The 20,091-nt window shown below is 47.1% G+C and overlaps 8 protein-coding genes across 8 annotated transcripts; 5 read left to right on the top strand and 3 right to left on the bottom strand.

Moving 5' to 3' along the window:
- Positions 1-62: 62 nt before the first annotated feature.
- N7458_008532 (shikimate dehydrogenase family protein) lies at positions 63-1,025 on the top strand (the record flags this gene model as incomplete). The annotated part of the gene is made up of 1 exon (XM_056911914.1): positions 63-1,025. One exon carries the CDS (start codon positions 63-65, stop codon positions 1,023-1,025), a length of 963 nt encoding a protein of 320 aa, XP_056764740.1.
- Positions 1,026-1,444: 419 nt separating this feature from the next.
- On the top strand, positions 1,445-2,929 carry N7458_008531 (uncharacterized protein; the record flags this gene model as incomplete). Its single annotated transcript, XM_056911913.1, has 8 exons — positions 1,445-1,471; positions 1,527-1,679; positions 1,729-2,100; positions 2,165-2,233; positions 2,281-2,395; positions 2,445-2,613; positions 2,662-2,701; positions 2,762-2,929. The coding sequence occupies 8 exons, from the start codon at positions 1,445-1,447 to the stop codon at positions 2,927-2,929; spliced, it is 1,113 nt and encodes a 370-aa protein (XP_056764739.1).
- Positions 2,930-3,054: 125 nt separating this feature from the next.
- On the bottom strand, positions 3,055-5,329 carry N7458_008530 (fungal specific transcription factor domain-containing protein; the record flags this gene model as incomplete). The annotated part of the gene is made up of 2 exons (XM_056911912.1): positions 3,055-4,600; positions 4,653-5,329. The coding sequence occupies 2 exons, from the start codon at positions 5,327-5,329 to the stop codon at positions 3,055-3,057; spliced, it is 2,223 nt and encodes a 740-aa protein (XP_056764738.1).
- A 989-nt stretch (positions 5,330-6,318) lies between these two features.
- On the top strand, positions 6,319-7,442 carry N7458_008529 (sugar phosphate isomerase/epimerase family protein; the record flags this gene model as incomplete). Its single annotated transcript, XM_056911911.1, has 3 exons — positions 6,319-6,678; positions 6,728-7,314; positions 7,364-7,442. 3 exons carry the CDS (start codon positions 6,319-6,321, stop codon positions 7,440-7,442), a joined length of 1,026 nt encoding a protein of 341 aa, XP_056764737.1.
- Positions 7,443-8,918: 1,476 nt separating this feature from the next.
- Positions 8,919-10,119, bottom strand: N7458_008528 (uncharacterized protein; the record flags this gene model as incomplete). Its single annotated transcript, XM_056911910.1, has 9 exons — positions 8,919-8,932; positions 8,992-9,170; positions 9,242-9,324; positions 9,381-9,444; positions 9,499-9,575; positions 9,630-9,686; positions 9,736-9,755; positions 9,813-10,037; positions 10,089-10,119. The coding sequence occupies 9 exons, from the start codon at positions 10,117-10,119 to the stop codon at positions 8,919-8,921; spliced, it is 750 nt and encodes a 249-aa protein (XP_056764736.1).
- Positions 10,120-11,484: 1,365 nt separating this feature from the next.
- Positions 11,485-12,330, top strand: N7458_008527 (aminoglycoside phosphotransferase family protein; the record flags this gene model as incomplete). The annotated part of the gene is made up of 1 exon (XM_056911909.1): positions 11,485-12,330. One exon carries the CDS (start codon positions 11,485-11,487, stop codon positions 12,328-12,330), a length of 846 nt encoding a protein of 281 aa, XP_056764735.1.
- A 714-nt stretch (positions 12,331-13,044) lies between these two features.
- On the bottom strand, positions 13,045-14,107 carry N7458_008526 (short chain dehydrogenase/reductase SDR; the record flags this gene model as incomplete). The annotated part of the gene is made up of 2 exons (XM_056911908.1): positions 13,045-13,413; positions 13,466-14,107. The coding sequence occupies 2 exons, from the start codon at positions 14,105-14,107 to the stop codon at positions 13,045-13,047; spliced, it is 1,011 nt and encodes a 336-aa protein (XP_056764734.1).
- Positions 14,108-17,864: 3,757 nt separating this feature from the next.
- Positions 17,865-19,681, top strand: N7458_008525 (cytochrome P450; the record flags this gene model as incomplete). The annotated part of the gene is made up of 3 exons (XM_056911907.1): positions 17,865-17,969; positions 18,083-18,582; positions 18,673-19,681. The coding sequence occupies 3 exons, from the start codon at positions 17,865-17,867 to the stop codon at positions 19,679-19,681; spliced, it is 1,614 nt and encodes a 537-aa protein (XP_056764733.1).
- Positions 19,682-20,091: the final 410 nt, after the last annotated feature.

Genomic DNA, 20,091 nt, shown 5'->3' with positions numbered 1-20,091 from the left:
TCTTCAATTCAATGGCCTACCTGCGCTCTACTACTCCTCTCAGATATTCATCAATTTTGAGAATGGATGTTTTGCAGGAATCTTTTCAGTATGGCGCCTCGCCTCTGACCTCGTCATCTCTTTCATCGCCTTACAATGCCTACCTCTTTGGCAGTCATATCTCCAAGTCACTGTCACCCCTCCTCCATGGCATACTCTTCCGATCCTCGGGTGCGTCATGGAACTTCCATCTAGTTCAGACAACCGAAAAAGACAAGTTTCAAAACAAGCTTGCTAGTCTGGAAACGATAGGGGTCTCTATAACAATGCCAAACAAGGTCACCTTTGGGAGGCTGTTGGATGATTTGACCGAGGCAGCTCAAGTAATTGGCGCAGTCAATACGTCCTTCATCCGCCTCGACCCCTCTGGAAAACGTCGTTACATTGGCACAAACACAGACTGTGTGGGGATCCGTGAGGCCGTTGTGCAGTATGATCCTACTGCTATCTCTACCGCAAATGGCAGACCCGCAATGGTGATTGGAGGGGGAGGAGCTGCACGAAGTGCTATATATGCGTTGTGGAAGTGGTTCTCACCATCAGAGATCTACATTGCCAATCGACTCAAGTCAGAGGTGGACGACATCGTGAAGCACTTTACTGCAGCAATGCCTGGTATTCAGCTCCGATACATCTCCGATGTCGCAACCGCCCAGTCACTTCCTGCCCCGACGATCATGGTGAGCACAATCCCAGATTATCCACCATCTGAGCCAGGGGAGGTTATTTGCTGGCAAATCTGCGAAAGGGTCTTTGAGAAGGCTGAGAAAGGTCTATTGGTCGATATGTGTTATATGCCATCCCCGGAGACGAGGCTTGTAAAGGCAGCGAATAAGGCAGAATGGAAGACTATTATGGGTACGGAAGTGCTCGTACGAGTATGTGTTGCGCAGCAAATCCTATGGACAGAAAGGCTGCCGAAAGAGCAGGGTGTGAGTGAGGCCGTTGCGGCAATTACTCAACCCAAAAATGCTGCAAACCTATAGAGATCTAAATTTGCAATAGAATTGTTTTCTAGCATGAAAATGCAGTTGTTCATGATATCGTCTCACCCGCGTAATAGCCACAGGCTGCGCATGGGATCAGAAAGATCGGTCAAGGGGTAATGCAGATGGAATGACAGACACGGAAAATTAACTTCTGAGACCAAAATTGGCCGAAGTCGTGAATATGACTGAGTTTGCCTGTGCGTGGGCAAGTTCTCCACTTTGAGCGATACTCCACTTGATATTTGACCCCGCAAACCGGTGCGCAGATGAATACACCGGATGCCAAGAGGCGAGAAAAAGCATCTAAACTGTTGAAGTAAAAGAGAGACTACAATATAAGCTAGGAAAGGGCACGGCAAAGCTCATTTGAATGGCAGTTTGACTTCATCCGTCTCGCACAGCTTCCAAGTTCCACCATGGCTCACATTGCGCCCTTGGCTCAGGTATATTCTCCCATCGTCTAACCGAGATGAATGACGATAGCTAAGAATACGTAAGCCTATTACTCTAAAACTTTCTGGAAAGGTGATCAAGAACCGCCTTTATCGGACTCCTCTCAGTGAATACGCCGCAACCTTCGACGAAGACAACGTTGAAAACTGCGGCAAACCTCTCCCGCGCTATGCAGAACTCTACCAAGGAATGTGCACAGTCGATTCTCAAAATATACCAAATACAATTTAACTAACAGCCAGCAGAGCTTGCTGAGGGCGGAGCCGGCCTCATCTGTACCGGTAACATCCCGATTCACCGCGACAACCTCGAAAATTACAACAACGCCGTCCTCGATATCAACAACCCCTGGGACCCCGTGGAGGCCTTCCGCCCTGCCGTGCAAGCCGCAAAGTCCCGAGGCGCACTCTTTCTCCCGCAGCTGCAATTTCCTGGCCGGCAGGTACCCGAGTTTTTGAATGCAAACCCAAAGTCCTCCTCGAGTGAGCAGTTGCCGCCTTGCTTGAACAAGACATATGGAAAGCCTAGCCCGTTGACAAAGGGAGAAATTGAGGATCTGAGGAGGCGTTATGTCTGGGCTGCTGAGGTTCTAGCTAAGGCTGGCGCAGATGGGATCATTGTATGTCTAGTACACCCGAGTGGTCTATTCTGGGAATGATTATGAAGCTAACCGATATGGGTAGTTGCATGCCAGCCATGGATACATCATGCAGCAGTTCCTGTCACCATTGATCAACAAACGGACTGATGAGGTATGTTGATTGATCTTGTCTAATGTGACCATACTAACTTCTCGCAGTATGGAGGAAGCCTAGAGAATCGTGCCCGCTTCATCCTCGAGGTTGTGAATGCCATCAAAGAGAAGCTTCCGTCCGACAAATTCGTTATTGCTGCTAAGCTCAACTGCCAAGACTGTAAGTTTATTATAATGATATATTCCAGATATAGAGCTAATTGAAACAGTCATCGAGGGAGGTACAAGCTTTGCTGAGCAGTGTGTTGTCATCAAGTGGCTTGAGGATGCCGGTGTGGACTTCTTCGATATTTCCGGTGGAACGTATGCTTCCCCTGCGTGGAGAGGAAACATCATGAAGGAACTTGCGGAGCGACCCTCACAGAAAGAAAGGGGAAGGTATGTGCGCTCTAATGCTCGAGACAAACTTCTCGCTGACATCAAAAGCTATTTCATCGAATGGGCACAAGAGATGAAAAAAGTGTTGGTAAGTCATTGAATTCTTTCCTTTGAATCTTCTAAAAGTTTAGCGCTAATTCGTAACAAGTCGAGAGCCGTGATCGGAACAACTGGGGGCTGGAGAGATAGTCATCGAATGTCCGAAGCGGTTGAGCACGGTGATATCGACATGATCGGTTTGGGAAGACCTCTTCGAGAGGATCCATTCTTCGTGAACAAAGTGCTCCGGGGTGAAGTGAGAAGGAGCAATCTCTAACGGTACGACCATGTGTCTACTACAGAATATTCTCGCCTAAATTGGTATCCATAGACATAAATGGTGATTCTTTGAATTGGCTCGTGTACTTGAGTGTATATTTGTGGAACAAAATCGATTTATTCTCAGAATACATCACCAAAGCCCGGACCAAATATTTCTCGCAAGATATCCGTGAATCCTTCCTCACCAAGGTCTGTATCGGTGCTTATGGTAGCTGTCGTCAAAAATGGGTCATAGGTGGACACCAGGGGGTTATCCACCTGCGTATCCGGCAATATCTCCATCGAGCTAGTGCTGTTGGGCAACCTCCCCAAATGGTAGCTCGGATCGGAGTTATGTCCATCGCTAAATTGAGGTGCAACTGATTGTACCTCGGGAATGGGAACACCATCCTTCAGTAAAGATGCCCTTGCTCGCAGTATAACCAGCAAATGCTGGCCAAGTAGCGCAGCAATCCCAAATCGATGAGAAGGCGTAGTTCCAGCGCGTTTCAATTGTAATGCAACTTGTGCGAGCAATGCAAGTAGTTCAACCTCGTACCCCGGTCGCAACCCATGCAGATGTGGAAAGAGCTTGAGAGCTAGTACTGCAGCATATGAAATCATCGCCCATGTTGGAGAAAGCATGCAGTACATTGGTTCTCCAACCGTTGGGAGGTCACGCACAGCAACCTCGCAACAGTGTATCGCGGCATCAAAGCAATCCTCGCGAACTACATCTAGATCCCGGTCATTTTCGGCAGAGATGTTGAGTGCGGAGGACAGCGTCCACAACCGGTTGTGAATATAGACATAATAGAGGTAGAGGTTTGGTAGCTCTTCAGGCTGGGGTAAGATAGCATTTGGAGATGGCAGCCAGGTCGTTCGCCATGGCTCGAAGACTTTGTTAACAAGATCGCGCACCCAGTGAGGGTCCGAGTGCGGTATATTCGCTTGCCGTCTGATCTCGCTCTGAAGAGTCGCTAGGTGACGGCGGAGAAGGATGAATGCACAAGTGTGTTTATCGGTCGAGTCGGCTAGTGGGTGCACCCACCAATTCTCGATATTGCAGGTCAGCTCTGTCTCAGGGAAGGCATTTATTCGGCCACAAGCTGCACTATTCGCGCGTTCCCACAGTAGAATTCGTAACCAGGTGCGCTCCCTATTGCGAGCCAGTCGCTGAAGGTAATCTTGATCTTCAAAGAAGCGACTTTGAAGGGTGTCTGGATTCTTCTGGGCTATAGTTGTATCACGATTTCCGAAGGTGAGGAGGCGTTGAGATTGCATACCATCAGCCGTCCGAGATTGGGTACCGCAGGAATCGGGCTCTTTATGATAGCGTGTTCGGCACTCTTGATCAAGTCCTAACTCTGCTGCAACTCCAAAGGCATACATAGTATACAGCCATGATCGTTCTTCAGATAAAGTATTGGCAGGGGTTGCCGACAGAAGGGAGATATAGTACCCTTGGACAATCTCCACTGTTTTATAACCACAGGTATGAACGTGTCGAGACAGTTTTTCTCCATGGAGTCGTAGCCTCTTAGCAAGATGGCCCGAGCCATGGTCAAATTGTGCGGTAAGAGCAAGAATCCAGGTGAATAAGAGGGAAGAACGGGAGCGGACGTAGTCAGGTGTATGTAATACAGGATCGAGAATCCCATTGATCAAATGAAGGCGGGAGAAATAGCTGGAGATATTTAGTAACGCTACCCGGAAGCCTTTTTTCATGGTATACTAACATTGGGAATAGGGCGTGTGCCTCTTCCATCGACACCAATCCAAGATCTACTGGATCCAACTCCGGGCCAATATCCCGTGGAGGGTTTGCATCAGGCGATCGAAAATAATTCGAGTATCGGTCGGATTCTGTTGAAGGGGCGAATAATGCATCGATTCCACTTTCGAGGACCTTCCGATCCAGGTGAAGCCCCAGGGAAACGTACCCAGGTCGGTGAAGTAGGTATCGGCCTATGCCCTCTCCTGGTGACTCTCCAGGCACAGACTCAAAGTTTGAGGCTGGCGATACGTCTGTTGGGCCAACTTGGGTCTCTAGTGCCTGTGCGGCACCGGCAGCTTCTGCCATCAGAGCCAGTGGATTGCTAACTGGTTCCAAGTTCATATGCGAGGCGATAGTCTCAGGAGCATAGGGCGAAGTAGTCACATTTGGGCTTTGACTTGGCTCCACGGCTGGTGGCCCATTTGCATTGGCAGTACTTGAGCTGGGCGACAGAGGCTTTTGGAGATCAGACCTCCTGTTTTCAGTAGGCGCCTCCCAGTCGATATGACCTTGGTCATTTTGGTGCATGTTTGATAATAGGAGATCAAGCATTTCGGCTTCATCTCGACTCGGAGATACACTAGCAATCTCAGAAGCTTTATCCGTCGACACGCGGGCCTTCTTCAGCTCTGCCTGCATCTTGCGATATGCTTTTTCGAATCCATGATATCGACCAACCGCCCCTCGCTTTCGACCTAACGGGCGCGGGGATGGAATATTGCAGGTGCGGTTGGTGCGTCTGCAGCGCTCACAAGGCTCATTAGACTCCTTTGTTATACAGGATGCACTTGGCCGAATACATCGCATTTTAAGCCTCCGACATGCTTCGCAGGCTGCCGTCGGTGATGGTTGATGGGCTTGTTGCTTTGCCGTCGGTCGCTCGGAACTTGTCGCCATGGCTCAAGACTGCTTTCCATACGCGTCACACAACCGCAGGATATGAAAATCTGATAACATATCCAGTTGTCAGGCGAAAATGGGTCTGTTGTCTTCTCGCAGCGTGGTGGGTGGTGATGGAAAGTTCCGCATGGTGGCGTGTCTCTTGCGGGGAACATTGCCGGAAATTTGGGAGTTTCATTGGAGTCGCCGAAAGTTTATGGAGACCCCAGAATAGCCAAGATGTCTCATAGAAGGAGACGCAATTTTGCCTAGCCTCTCCCACATTTTAATATTCATGATCTCGGTCAATGTTAGATCAAGTTCAACCGAATCCTAGAAAACTTCTCAAGCTGTTGGTTGGAGTCCTACGGCTAGCCAGTAGAGCTGGAATCAGAGCTGCATGACGAGCGAATAATCTACTTTGAATCACTTTTCCTCTATGAATTGTTTTTAAATTGATGCTTAAAGTCTTTAAGGCGTGACATTATCATTCACCTCTATGAGATGTGCAGATTTGCTGCTTAGGGGGAGAAATTCGAAGAGTAAGCAAATTGCGTACCCTCGGCAAATACATCCTCATCCCCACCCGGCCATTAAATTAAGTAGCCGGCCAGTATCCACATCTGCAGGCATGACACTGTTGAGGGTGTCAAGCTCTCACGCGAATGCCAGAGACTGGTTGAGGTCTTAATAGATCTTTTGAAATGATACTCTGCCTTGTACCTTCGTGAATTGCCCTCCATCCCACAATGCCTTCTGTTAAAGTAGCCATTGCCACCAACTCCCTAGGGAAATCGGCTGCAGGTCATACAATCCATCGAAAGCTCGAAGTCGCCAAGTCAAACGGCTTCGACGGAGTCGAAGTTGCCTTCGAATGTGTTGATGCGCATGCAGATACCTTCTCATCTCTGGAGACTCGTGAGGATCGTTTGCGAGCAGCAGCCTCGGATATCTTCAATAAAGCATCGTCGCTGTCACTCTCTCTTATTGCATTGAATCCATTCGGTGCATATGATGGACTTGTGGAGGCTCGGGACGTGGAAGAACGTCTGGTAGAGGCAGATTTATGGTGTCAACTGTGTCGGATTATGCACATTCCGATTCTTCAGGTCAGTACACATTGTCAAATTTGAGGCGAATTGTGCTGATAATACCAAGATTTGCTCGGCCCTTTATCCCCTCCAAGAATCCAAGATCACTTCTGAACCAAAGAAGATTGCTGAAAATATGCGAAGACTTGGGCTTTTGGCGCAAAAGTATAACTTACGTGTGGCCTACGAAGCACCTTCATGGGGTATTCACAAGAACACCTGGCAGCATATCCAGGAGATACTCGACCTGGTCAACCTCCCAAACGTTGGCCACTGCCTTGATACATTCCACATAGCCTCAAAGGAGGCAGGCGACCCTTTCAATGTTAATTCACCCATCCGACCAGATGGTTTGCAGCGTCTCCGACATAGCCTGGAGGAGTTGAAACGAACGGTCGACCCTTCTCGAATCGTATATCTACAGCTTAGCGATGCCACTGTTGCGGACCCAAAGCAACGGGGGTATCCACGGAAAGACTTGAACCAGCCAAAATTCATGACTCAGTCCAGAAATTGTCGGATTTTTCCTTGTGAAGAGAATTACGGTGGAACTTTGCCTGCTGTACTGGTTGCCAAGACTATTCTTGATATGGGATACTCTGGCTGGGTATCAATGGAAGTTTTCCATACAGACATGTTCGACACGCGTTCTTCGTGAGATTCACCCCCTTAAATGCCACTTCGCTCTGCTAATGTCAGTAAGGGTGCCTGATCACTGGGCAGGTCGCGGTATGAGATCGTGGAATGAGCTCGCTACTCAATGTGGACTTAAGCGTCGTTAGTACTCTCAGTGGCCTTTTCAGGATTTTTAAGCTAACAACATACAGGTGGGAAGATATAGCTCGTTGATCATACTTAATCTAGGTGACAGTAGAACTGGCCCTGCGCGAGTCACGGGCGTAGCTCCCTGAGCAACCTGATCGCATATCCTGATCTTTAGGCTGTCGTGCATCTCTTATCAATATTCCTATTTCCTTAGTTCATTTCTGTGTTTATAAAACCTGACGCTCTGCCGAAGTTGATGAGTTGATGAGCGGTGTTCGTCCATAGTCCTCCGGTAACGGGATACACTGGAAGACTATTGCAAATGGTTCTACCGTTACAAATAAAATATGCCGACCTACCCAATTATCAAGCGTGCATCGGGATGACAATTTGATTTCTTGATTTCTTGATTATGGGGCAACTGGAGGGAACTGTGGCTGAATTGGCCGAAAATCGCGTTTACCCTGCCTTCGCTTAATATACTACAGTAGGTAGCACTTCTTATGACAAGGTTCCATACTATCAGCCAATGGCAGCGCTCCAGCTATGTAATCGAACCTTAAATGGGTGGAAACTACCTGCGGGTGATAGAAAGGTGGGCATGGATTTAGGAGGCAGTGGTTTGGCTACGGCGAGTCGGGATGAGATTTCTGTCACTGGCTCAACCGGATAAAAATTGATGATCAGGATCGTTCATCAAGCCCGTGGATCTCTTTTGGGTACGACCAGGCAGTGTTTCTATGCTTCCCTAAACACCAGTTCTGGTTTCACCATCCTATCTCTTTTAATACGATTTGCTTCCCAAATGTCGACAAGAGGATAATCAGAATGAAAAATAGCCAAAAATCAAGATCATGTCTCCCCTCTTGAATCAAGTACCAATCCTCAAAATTTAATTGCTCTTGGTTTACCCTTTAAGTGTTCGCCTTGGATGTAAACTTCTCTTTTTCACTGAGAAAGTTTTTGGTTTATGAATCATGTATGAATACTTCATAAAAGATCGAAATTACCTCTGCGGAAGTTCGGGCGGTTTTCCTCTAGGGCCAGCGTATACTATTTGTCCTTCTGGTCTCCATAGCTTATTTGAGGACTACTTCCGTTCTTTCTTTCATTTTCTCCTAATTAATTGGAAATTTAGCTCTAATGCAGTCTAGCGCCTTACAGACCGACATTCCATATTTTGTAGATATTGGCTATAATATTAGGACAATGTGTCAGACGGGTCATAACGATATCCCTACTTGTCTACAGTAAGTGCTATGAGTGAACGATGAATAAATTCCTAAGCAAGTATGCCTGTATGAGTACTTAAGGAACAAGGCTTGATGGGAAATACTGGGTGGAAACAGATTGTGATCATTAAGATTTGGTAAACAAGACACTTTATGTAGCGTCAGGAGTAGCCGTTTAGCACCGAGTTTATCGTTTTCTGGCGTTGCGGTGAATCGTTTCAATGTAACTTCTAAAAAGGTGATTGAAAATACAGGGTAGCTCTACATCTTCTGCACTATTTCATGTGTTATGAATGTGTAGCCTCCGTAATTTTAAATACACGATTCTACACACCTCTCCCTCCATCTACTTCCAAGGTTGTACCGGTAACAAATGAGCTCTCATCTGAACCCAAATACCAGGCTGCATTTGCCACGTCTTGAGGTTGCGTAACCCTCTTCATTGGTATAGATTCCACAACCGTCTGAAGTTTCTGAGCGGAGTCAGTATCATTTCCGATGGAATTTTTCAACCTAATTCTTATCAGCAATTGATTCTCTCACAAAATTAAGGCGGATCAGGACTTATCCTGAATTTGACCGACATTGAAGTATTTCCAACCGCGGGAGCAATGCAATTGAAGCGGATTACTGGAGCGTATTCGAGCGCCAGTGTTTTAGTGAACCCCTTTAGAGCTGTTGTTAGCTTCAAAGTCTATCACGCGGGACCACCTCGATGAATACCGTGACCGCCGCTTTTGACGCATTGTAAATCGCGAACCCCGGTCGCGGCCGGGTGAAGCCAGTGCTGAAAGCATGTGTGATTAGCTGCTTGTACGGTTGCTGCACTAAATAAAGATACCTTGTGATGTTTATGAAGACACCATGGCCTTGTTCCAGCATAAATGGAGCGAAAATGAAGGCGCTGAGGAAGATCGGCTGAGTAGCATCTAGTAAGCATTTAATGCAAAAACGGAAGATAGAATGACTTACCTTGACGTTCACATTGAAGATCTTCTCGTATTCATCCACGGACTTTGTGTGGAGTGGCTACAGTCCATGTTAGAGATTGCTGACTGCCACTTTGGTAAGGCCATACAGATGGATCGTGCGTAATTCCTAAAAAACGGTGTGAGCGTGTTAATTAACTCCAACCACAAAACTGAAGATATATACCTGCATTGTTCACGATGAGATCTACTCTTTGGTAGTCGTTTCGAATGATCTCCAATACGGCCTCCCACGTCTCTTGCTTTGATACATCACCGAAAACATACTGCAAGTTAGGATCGCCCTGAGCTTTCGCCTGTCCACCGGATTTATTCAGATCAATCAAAATGACTTTCCACCCCTCTTGACTGAATCTGTCTACGATAGCTGCTCCAAAGCCATCGGCACCACCTATAATCACTGTCAGTCTGCGTTCATGAAGGGATGAATTTTATCAGATACCTGTGACAATTGCTGTCTTGGGAGATTCCATTTCGATGCTGACTTTCAGTGCGTGAGGATGAAGCTGAGACTGTTGTTGTTGAAAGAAGGTTATGTCTGAAATGAGACTAATGGAAACTTGACAGGCTACACTAGGTACCTTAGATATTAACAATCTCATGCCAGATTTATCAGCCGTTCCTCCTACAAAAGTAAGCAATGATGACCGGAAGTCAAAAAAAGTGCCCGGTAACTGGATAATTGACCCCGCAATCTCAAGCTTACCCTAAGGGGAAGGAAGGCTTTGGATTTTGTCAAATTGGGAAATATTAGAGATATATTCATATTCAATTCTCCACGTTGTCTTCTTTTTCCTGCTGGTATCTACCTGATGACTAAATAATGCTTCCAAAACATAAATAAAATACGGAGCCATACCCCCAAATGAGACAAAATGATAATCACGTATATCGACCTTCATCTTTCGAAGGGGGTAGGTAAAGTAGCATTCATCAGCTCCCTTGTGTCATGATCCATTAAAAATATGCGTGTAAAATGTGCTGAAAGTTGCACTCGATTGAGATTGTCTATGGCTGAACTATATTGCTTCCTTTGGAAAGGCACGCGACCTAGTAGACCACAACTTTCCAGGGAGCCTAAAAAAGCTTTTATCAAGCTTCCATTAGATGGAAAAGAAGCAAATCGTATTGGCTAGTACTAGGTTTCCAAAGGCACCACCCCATAAGGGGCACCCAAAAGTGCGGAGCGTAGCGCTACATCGTATACACGATAGGCTATATAGTATATTCTATATTCATTTCTACGTAATTGAAAAGATAGAGGGTTTTTATACAACTGAATCCGGGGAGACCCTCGGAGACCCCCCCCTTTGAAGCTCAATCATATACGGCCTGGCAACTGTGATGCCCGGCCATCAATTTGAGGCCACCAATGTTTGCTTGCAGGTCAGTTACTGGGAACCTTTACGACTAATCAGAGTGACAGAATCGTGCATGAGACTGACCAATCGGGATCGTGTAAAGTAGCGCAACTCTCGAAATTTCACCCCTACACGCCATTTACTCAGGAAGTAATATACTTTGCTACGCTCCGCAATTAAATGGTTAATTGGATGTCGACAATTCAGAGAACAAAATCTGAGGCAGAAGGAGGACCTGTTTTCCTCAAGCGGTTCTTTCCTCTTCTAGTTTAGTGCCAACGCCCCAAGCCAGACCTCACCCTGACCTCCTTTCGCCTTCCCTGTCCCTTCAACCACTCGTTTCTTATTCTCGTTTTTGTGGCGTTAGGAGTATGCCTTTCCGAATAACTCTCAACTCATTCGCCTCTTTGATTGTTGTCGGGAACTACGGCTAGGCATTTGATCCATTTTCATATCCTGAGCTGTGGGCCACTCGCAATGTTGCCGCATCAAAAAGGCCCCTCTTCTGCGTCTCCACTGGCTACTTCTGTAAGCGCCTCGAAGCCGTTCAACGCCACAGCGTTTCGTCGGTTCTCGACACTCCTAGCCATCAAACTCCTGAAGCGCTTTCGAAAATATGAGGGGAGTGTCCTCATGTTGACAGATAAAATTTGTGTCAAATACGGCCCCCACATGCAATTATCGGAAGCCTCAACTATGCACTTTATATCGGAAAATACCTCTATCCCTGTTCCCAAGGTTATCTGCGCATTCAACCATTCCGACCAGACCTACATCTTGATGGAGAGGATCAAGGGAGATATGATAGCTAGAGGCTGGGCTAAACGGGGTGAGGAGTCCAAGGCGAAGCTTCTATTGCAACTAAAAGCGATGATTCTCGAAATGCGGGAGCTTCGGCCGCCAGACAATATGGGTGTTGCATCCGTTGATGGTGGAAAATTGTATGACTGCCGAATTTCAGGTCCTTCCTACTTTGGGCCATTTGATACTCTTCAGGACTTTCACCGGCGTCTACGTATGGGTGTGGATTTTGATCCAAGGCTAGACTCTGATGTCCAGAACTTGATCAAACAGCAAGATAGCACGTGGCCTTTGAAATTCACTCATGGCGATCTGAGTAGTCTCAATATTCTTGTTCGCGATGATGACATTGTGGGAATTGTTGACTGGGAAACGACTGGCTGGTATCCGTCTTATTGGGAGTACACAACTGCATACCAAGTTAACCCTCAAAACTCTTTCTGGGTTAACGAGATTGATAAGGTCCTTGATCCAATGCCTAAAGAGCTCGAAATGGAACAAATTCGCCAAAGACGCTTTTGAGATATGAATTCTTCTCTACCTCCATCGCTCATGCCGTGATCTCTCGCCCCTCCATCAGGTCGTACGTTGGGACTTTCGTCACGTCAAAGTTGCCCTGGCCATCGAAACGGTGCTGGTCTTTCTTCCGTTGACAATAACCCACTTGATCCCAGGTGAGGACGCTCGTCCCTAATGCCTCCTTGTCGACTTCAAGCGTTTCCAGGGCCTCCTTTACCCAAGCAACACAATTCCAACCTGGGAGGCGATTACTTGTTAACTTCTACCTCGTTACTCTCTAGCCGCCGTTGGATATGACGCGGTTCGAGTCTGGCGCTTGACCCTCATACTTTGACACTAAACATAGGAACGAATTAGCGCGCAGTTCTACGCCTCGGGGGCATCTCCCGTGCTGATCAAACAAAAGATGAAACAGGAACATAGTGAATCCGCCTAATCACCCAGTCAAGTATTTCGCACGAAGGTAATGAGTACTAAATCTTGTTTCAAGTGGATCAGTATAGCTTCTATTTCAGGTACCTAAGCGCGCGGCGTTCTTAACAGCCAGTCACAGGCCAACACCTTGGACTGGTGAAACTATGATCTTACGGGCTATCATAAACTCACATAAAGATATATTTGAATAGAATCTGATTATTAATTACTCTTCCCACCCTACTTGGTCTAAATTCGATATTGGAATAGTCTTTCATTTCAGAATTGCATATGGATATCCGCTCAAAGTCCACGAGCATAATCTTGCAGAATCGTTTCTTCCGGCTTCATTCCAGACCATCTCCAACACGCCGCCCAAAGGTTTTCCTGCATTTTGACATTTTTGCTAACTGCTGCTGGGGTGTCTTCTTTTTGGCCTACAAGATAGCCCCTCTTCCCCTGGAATGTGGGATCGACGCTGACCGTGACAAGTTCTCGGCCTGCATCTTCAGTTGTTCGAAACGCCGTCGTCACGTGCTTGAGAATTGGCATCAGAATTTTGATTGTTGCCATAATTCGCTTGGTAGATTTCTTCTGCTCTGCTTGAGCTCTTGAAGCTGGAAGGCCACCGGGGTCCATGGCTGTCACAGTCACGTTTGAAAGTCTGGGGTCCTAAAGAAGAGTCAGCGGAAATACTTCTGCGTACATGTAAAGCATTGCATACCCTCTTCAGCCTTTCGTTGAGATCAAGAGCAAATGTCACGTTTGCGAGCTTTGCTGTTCCATATCTTTGGAATCCCCTATCGTGGACGAGTGATTGAGGATCAGGCGTTGGCTTGACCAGTTCTTCAAGATTCTCAGGAAAGCATGGGCTCAGTGATGATACCGGATTTGATTTCTCTGGATAATGAGTGATTGATCCCAGCATCACGATGCGCCCCGATGTCGGGTTCATGCTCTCAAGTAGCTTCAGGACCAACAGATAGTGCGACAAATGGCAGACTTGGAAGGTTGCCTCGTAACCGTCAGATGTGAACTTCTGTCCAGCTTCCAGGGACAAGGTAGCAGCATTGCAAACTATGGCTGAGATTCGGGGGATCTTCTTTGAAAGAACCTGTCCAGCTAATCTTTGTGCAAAGTTGCGCACGCTAGCAAGCTGACCGAGATCAAGAACCTCCACTATGACCTGAGATTTCGGGTACTTGGAGATGATTTTCATAAGCTCTGCGGTGTTGGGGTCTTTTTCTGGCGATGCGTTTCGGACGGTAGCAATGAGTGTGTGTTGGGGATACCCAGATAGAAGAGCCTCGACGAAGCCAAGTGCTAGAGAGCCGTTGGCTCCTGTAATGACGACTGTTCCTGGCATCGTTGCAGAAATCATCGGGAGTAATTACGTGAATCTGCTTAAATATTTCAAGAAGCGTTCGGCATATCGATCTTTTATGTGAAAGCTGGGACGAAGGCCCAGGTAACTCAGCCCATACATTTCCTAACTCCGGCCATTACTCTATTTTAAGGGGGTATCCAAGCTAGAATTCTCAAAAGAGGTAGGAGCAGGTCTTGGCCATTTGTATACAATCGATCCGTTCACAGAATAAAGTTGTAAAGACCGTGTGACCCATTTTAGCGTGGCTGTTAGGCGATCTCTGATTACTGTGCCTTGAAAGTAATGATTCAATCTCACTAGCTGGCCACAATGATGAACAAGCTTTGTTGATCGACGCTGGCCTGAAGACGCAAGGTGGGGTTTCGGGTTTTGAATAGGCCCTAAATGCGGCCGGTTCTAAGCTTCTAAATTCCGCCTTATTTGATGGCCTAGTTTCGCCCCATCAAGAATGCCTTCGTGGAATCGTGGTCACTTTCTAAGGATACCTTCAAGGGCATGGTCCAATTTGGGGGCTAGTTTGTAAGTCAAGTTTTGGATATTCCAGTGAACTATGTGGGGGAACTCGAGGTTCAATGTGCGATATGCTACTGGATTGTCGATTTACATCTGAAGCTTAACCAAATTTGGAAGGCGTAAGTCTTGGCATTCTGGGGATGGGCCTGATATGCTGCCATAACGGAGTTAAGAGGGGTCTTTTCATCACTTACAGTAGTCTTAGTGACAAGGATGTACCTATATACACAGGATATTGTCCACAGGGTGGGGCTTTCCTGTCTAGGCTGCCGCCGCTTTAATGAAGGAGCTTAGGCTCAGGCTTAGTGAGTAAATATGAGCACCGGCTCATGGTCAGTGATTTGATCAGTGCAATCATGTGATCGCTCAGCGACTGATCGTGAATGCTCAATAACTAACTAAGCGTCGATAGGTACTCGGTAGTTGCTCAGTGATAACTTAGCTAGTAAAATAATTTATTCGGTAGTATATGAATTCTACTAAAAAAGGCCGACTCTATAAAAGCAGGAAACCAATAGTGAAAATAATAACGGTATAGGCGGAGCGACCCTGAAGGGGATTTAAAGAGACTACCGGCACAGAGGTCTCTGGAAAAAAGGAGGAAAGGAATATATGGCGCTAGGCGGCTAACTCTATTCTCTTTCAAGATTGAGTTCGATGGCTATCTACAGCTATAGATAGATCGAGAACCTTCGTTTAATGTTGACTATCTCTCGTTTATTTTGCGAGAAGAGGATACCCTCGCCATTAAAAAATGTATTCGACAAGACAAACCAGATGTATAAAGCTACTATAGACTGGACCCACTGGAGTATGCTCTCTAGACAAATTAGACAGTGCTGAAGTTTTCCTACTGATAATAGAAGATGTTTGCCCCAGAGTGAAATTCCACCTCGTGGTAGTTTCTGCCATCAGACCAGTTTTGGACATGATACATGCCCCACTTACTATTCCCAGTTGGATAAAGGACTGTGTACTGCTAAATACTGTGTTCTAAATATGATATACAACCACTGTTCACCAATTTTTTGTTTCCAAAAGCCAGCCTAAGCTTGTTGGTATTACGAACAGCTAATGCCCGAAAGGACAAAGCCTCCATCCCGAAGCGAACCGAACAGACCCACTAAGAAGTTCTAGGAACTCCGAACCTGACCACTGCTTACTATTAGGCTATAAATTGATGAGCTGCCCAAGCGACAAATGATATTAGCCTCTGCGCAGAGCTCTCGGAGCCTTGCGGGAAAGAGGCGTTCCCTGGATCATCCACAGTTGGTTTATCCTTGCTAGGCGTCCCACGTATCGGTGCGTGATTTGTCTTAGATAGCGGTGATGATATTGGCTAATCACTACTGATGGACTTTACATAGTACACAGCCTAGGCCTAATATAGGCCTGGTTACATTGAACATCCTTGATTATTGGTTAGAAGACAAGGTGGTCTATCCTCCGAGTCATACTCTGCAGTTAGATTACGTGTATGGGGGCTGGCCTCTTTAGAGAAACTAGAATAATAAAAGGACGTCGATGGATCTTGCCATATATGGTCAACCGAAAAAAAGAGAGGCTTCATCACCCACTTATTCTTTTTTAAGTCAATGGCCTACACACCTCTTCAGCCGCCAGTCTCTCAGAGACCGGCATTGGTATCTCCCATGGCGATAAAACATAATGTTAGTCAAATATTTCCTTGCAACTCAGGGGAAGTAGTAAGACCATATGCTGAAAAAATTAAAAATTGAAGATCATCCGAGATCAGTTCGCAATCACTACCTGGATCCTCTTCGGAGCAGTCCTACACGGTATACTCACATATATTCTACCCATCCACTACGCGCTTCTTCCTGCAGTACTTATCTTGTTCCTCCGATTCATCGATACATTACTTCAGTATTATGGCTTAATCGAAAACCGAGCGGCGGAAGGCGTTGTGAGGGGAAAATTCAGTGCTCAGATTCCCGATCGGGAGGGAAATGCACCCTCGCAACCGGCAGAGCATGAAATCGTGGTTCTGCATTTGGCGACAAGATCAAATCAGTATGGATTCTTGACTTTTGATCCACTAGCGTAAAGTTGACACAGATCTACAGTCCTCTAGGGTTATGGGCTCCTGGTTACCAGCAGGTTACCAAGCACATGCAAAGACTCCTCGCCGATCTGGACCAGAATTCACATGAGAATGGCTGTAGGTTTCTCCTTTGTTAATTGTGTCAAAAGTCAAGCTGAAACGATAAAGTCCTCGGGTCAACAAGTTGGTTGCCCGCCTCGGAACGCAAAACATCTAACCAGCTCATGGTCGCCGTCTACTTCCGTTCTTATAAGGATGTCCATAATTGGGCGCACAGCCAGATGCATCTCAAGGTGTGGAAATGGTTTAACAATGTCTCGCGTCAACATCCACATCTGAGCATCATGCACGAGACATATGTAGCTCCTAGAGGCCACTCCGAGAATATATATGTCAACTTTCATCGGACCGGGTTGGGTATGGTTCCCTTTCCTTTTTCTCCGACAGAATAAGAAGTACTAATATATGTAGCCGCTACAAATTCTAAGATCAGGGTAGGCAGGTCAGCTGAAAAGGACGACTTCCAATGGATTAGCCCTCTGGTGGATGCTAGCAGAGGTGCTCTGAGATCGTCACGGGGCAGACTGGGCACGGCTGATGGGGCTGACAATGATCAGTATAGACTGGTGGATTATTGAGTCTTGCTACCTAGGAGTTGGGTATGCGCAGAAATATACGTTGTAATCGGAAGAAAACGATCTGATTGCAGAAGAGATGAAGCAAAAAGACAATTCTAGGCTCAGGGCCAATGAAATACGCTTGGGCCTGTGACTTGATCAGCCTCATTTCAAAATTCAACCTTGTCCGGTTTAGGCTCGCCATGCCTGAGCTAAGCAACCGCTCATCCACATAGTGTCACTATCAAATAATAGTAGACTGAATAAGCCTTGTTTGGCACTACTAGCCCAGCATCGAGATCCGCGAAATGTATGCTGCAAGGGAGATGGCGCTCGTCTCTGGTGAGCTGGACGGCACTCGGTAACTAGCGCGGGAGGCCTAAGTTGCCCGTCAGCACTAAACACCCTGAACGACGACCAAACATGAGCTGAAGTGACCTCCCTCTCTAATCATGTACGACCGACAATTCTGAAAGGCTCTAATTTATGTGCTCACACCCGTCATATTATCTGCCGCTGTTTCTCTCATCATCTACCAAGAATGGAGCTCGCAATCCAGATTGCAGTCCTGAAACGGATCCTTGGTCTGTTCCTCGTCATCCTCCTGGGGCGATTCATCTACAGGCTCTTCCAAGTGCGCATGAAGGTGCGTCATTTTATGAAGGATAGTGGGCTGGTAAGAAATGATATCGCTTCTCTTTCATATAATGCTGGGTTCGCAAACCGGCAACTGTACTGTCATCTGACCGTCCCAACAAGCAATCTCCGCCGCATTCCTTCTTCCTCGGGCACCTTCCAGCATTCGCCAAGCTCATGGCTCGATACCCTCGAGATACAGCTGGGGAAATCATTCCAATACTGCTGACTAAGGAGTACCCAGAGCTTCAGGCCCAAGGACTCGTTTGTATGGACGTCTGGCCTCTCGCCAACCCCATGCTAGCAGTATTCCAGCCGGATATGATTGCACAGTTCTGCCAAAGCCCATCAATGCCTAAGAATGATCTTCTGCAGACGATATTTAAGGATTTCACCGACTGTCAAGACCTTTTGTGCTCAGAAGGGGATCATTGGAAGCGGTGGCGCTCTATTTTCAACCCTGGCTTTTCGAGCAAGAATATCCTTTCATTTATCCCAGCTTTAATTGAGGAGATTCAAGTATTCAAGGATACCCTCCTCAAAAACACACACTCAGACATTGTCTTTCCGCTGATAACCCCGGCGACCAAGGCTACGTTCGATATTATCGGGCGGGTGGTACTGTGAGTGAGAATTTCGAGATCCTTCCTGAAGAGGGTCACAATTGCGCAGCCTAAGAAAAGCTAGCTCAACTTACGTGATTGTAATGCCAGAGGAACAAGGTTTGGCATACAAACGTCGGAGAGTCGCTTGTATAAAGCCATGAAGGACCAGCTCGGGTGGATCTCGCTCCCAGACCGCCCCAATATACTCCATCGGCGTAACAGCCCCTTCCGCCGCCTCGCTATGTGGAACAATAACCGGATTCTACGTAATGAGATCATCCCAATCTTACAAAGACAGATGCTTGAGATAGACCGCTCTGGAAGCCCCCAGATAATCAGCCGACTTGCTATTGAAGCCCACTTGAAACAAACCGGGCGTACTGTGGACTCCGCATCCACAGACCAGGTTGAAGAATTCCTTCGTGTGGCCCTCGCACAAATCGAAATCTTCCTCATCGCAGGCCATGACACCACGGCGAGCACACTGTGTTATGCATACTACTGCCTACACGGCAATCCAGACATAGCCGACCGTGTGCGCCAGGAACACGACCGGTTGCTCGGGCCTGATCCAACCCAAGCCGCTGCCGTGATCGCCAGCGACCCATCTGTACTCCACAGGCTGCCATACACGTCTGCGGTCATCAAGGAGACCCTTCGGCTCTACCCACCCATCGCATCCGTCCGTTCTGGATCTCGCAGTCTGCACTTAGTGCATCCCGAGACTAATCAGCGGTTCCCAACCGAAGGATTCGTGCTCATGTCCACATCCCAGGCGACGCATAGGCTCCCACAATACTGGCCTCGACCAAACGACTTCCTCCCTGACCGGTGGCTAGGCGAGGAGGGCAGCAGCGTCAACAGTAGGAAGATCGCGTGGAGGCCATTTGAGCAGGGACCAAGGAATTGCATCGGCCAGGAGTTAGCCATGCTCGAGCTTAAGCTTATGCTGGTGTTGACGATGAGGGAGTTAGACATTGCACCTGCCTATGCGGCGAATGCGCCCCGGCTTTTTGGCGAGCCAGCGTACCAGGCAAAGATCCTGAGTGAGCTGACCAATCATCCAAAGGATGGCATGCCCGTTCGCGTCAGAAGGAGAGGCCTCCAGCAGGCATAGAAGCGTGGTGTACTTAGCCAGTCCCGTTATCGTGAATAGACGATTTGGTGCTACGGAGATACGAGCCTCAAATATTGGTCTGTCTGCAGGTTACTTGTAGCTCCCCAGCGGCACGTTTGCAATTTTTTGTTCTCCTTGCATCAAAATGCTATTAGCTCAAGATCCAATTCAAGATATAAACTTAGATCGCTCCTGGTTTGAGGAGATTAGTAAGTAACCCAAGCTTCTCAGGTCAGGATCAGTGATAAGATTAAAGGAAGCGCATTGAGTAAATTAGGATACTCGAAGTTGGTTAGGGACACGCTCAATTCTACGCCGTGAGTAAAAGCGGCGAGAGGGTGAGCACTAGAATGGAAGTGGATCGCCAAGGTTGCTGGACAATGGAAATCCGGTGTATATGTCAGCTTTGT

The sequence above is a fragment of the Penicillium daleae genome (assembly GCF_028827525.1).
Source record: "Penicillium daleae strain IBT 16125 chromosome Unknown utg000007l_segment0_segment0, whole genome shotgun sequence".
Lineage (NCBI taxonomy): Eukaryota > Fungi > Ascomycota > Eurotiomycetes > Eurotiales > Aspergillaceae > Penicillium > Penicillium daleae.
This window is presented reverse-complemented; position numbering and strand designations above follow the sequence as displayed.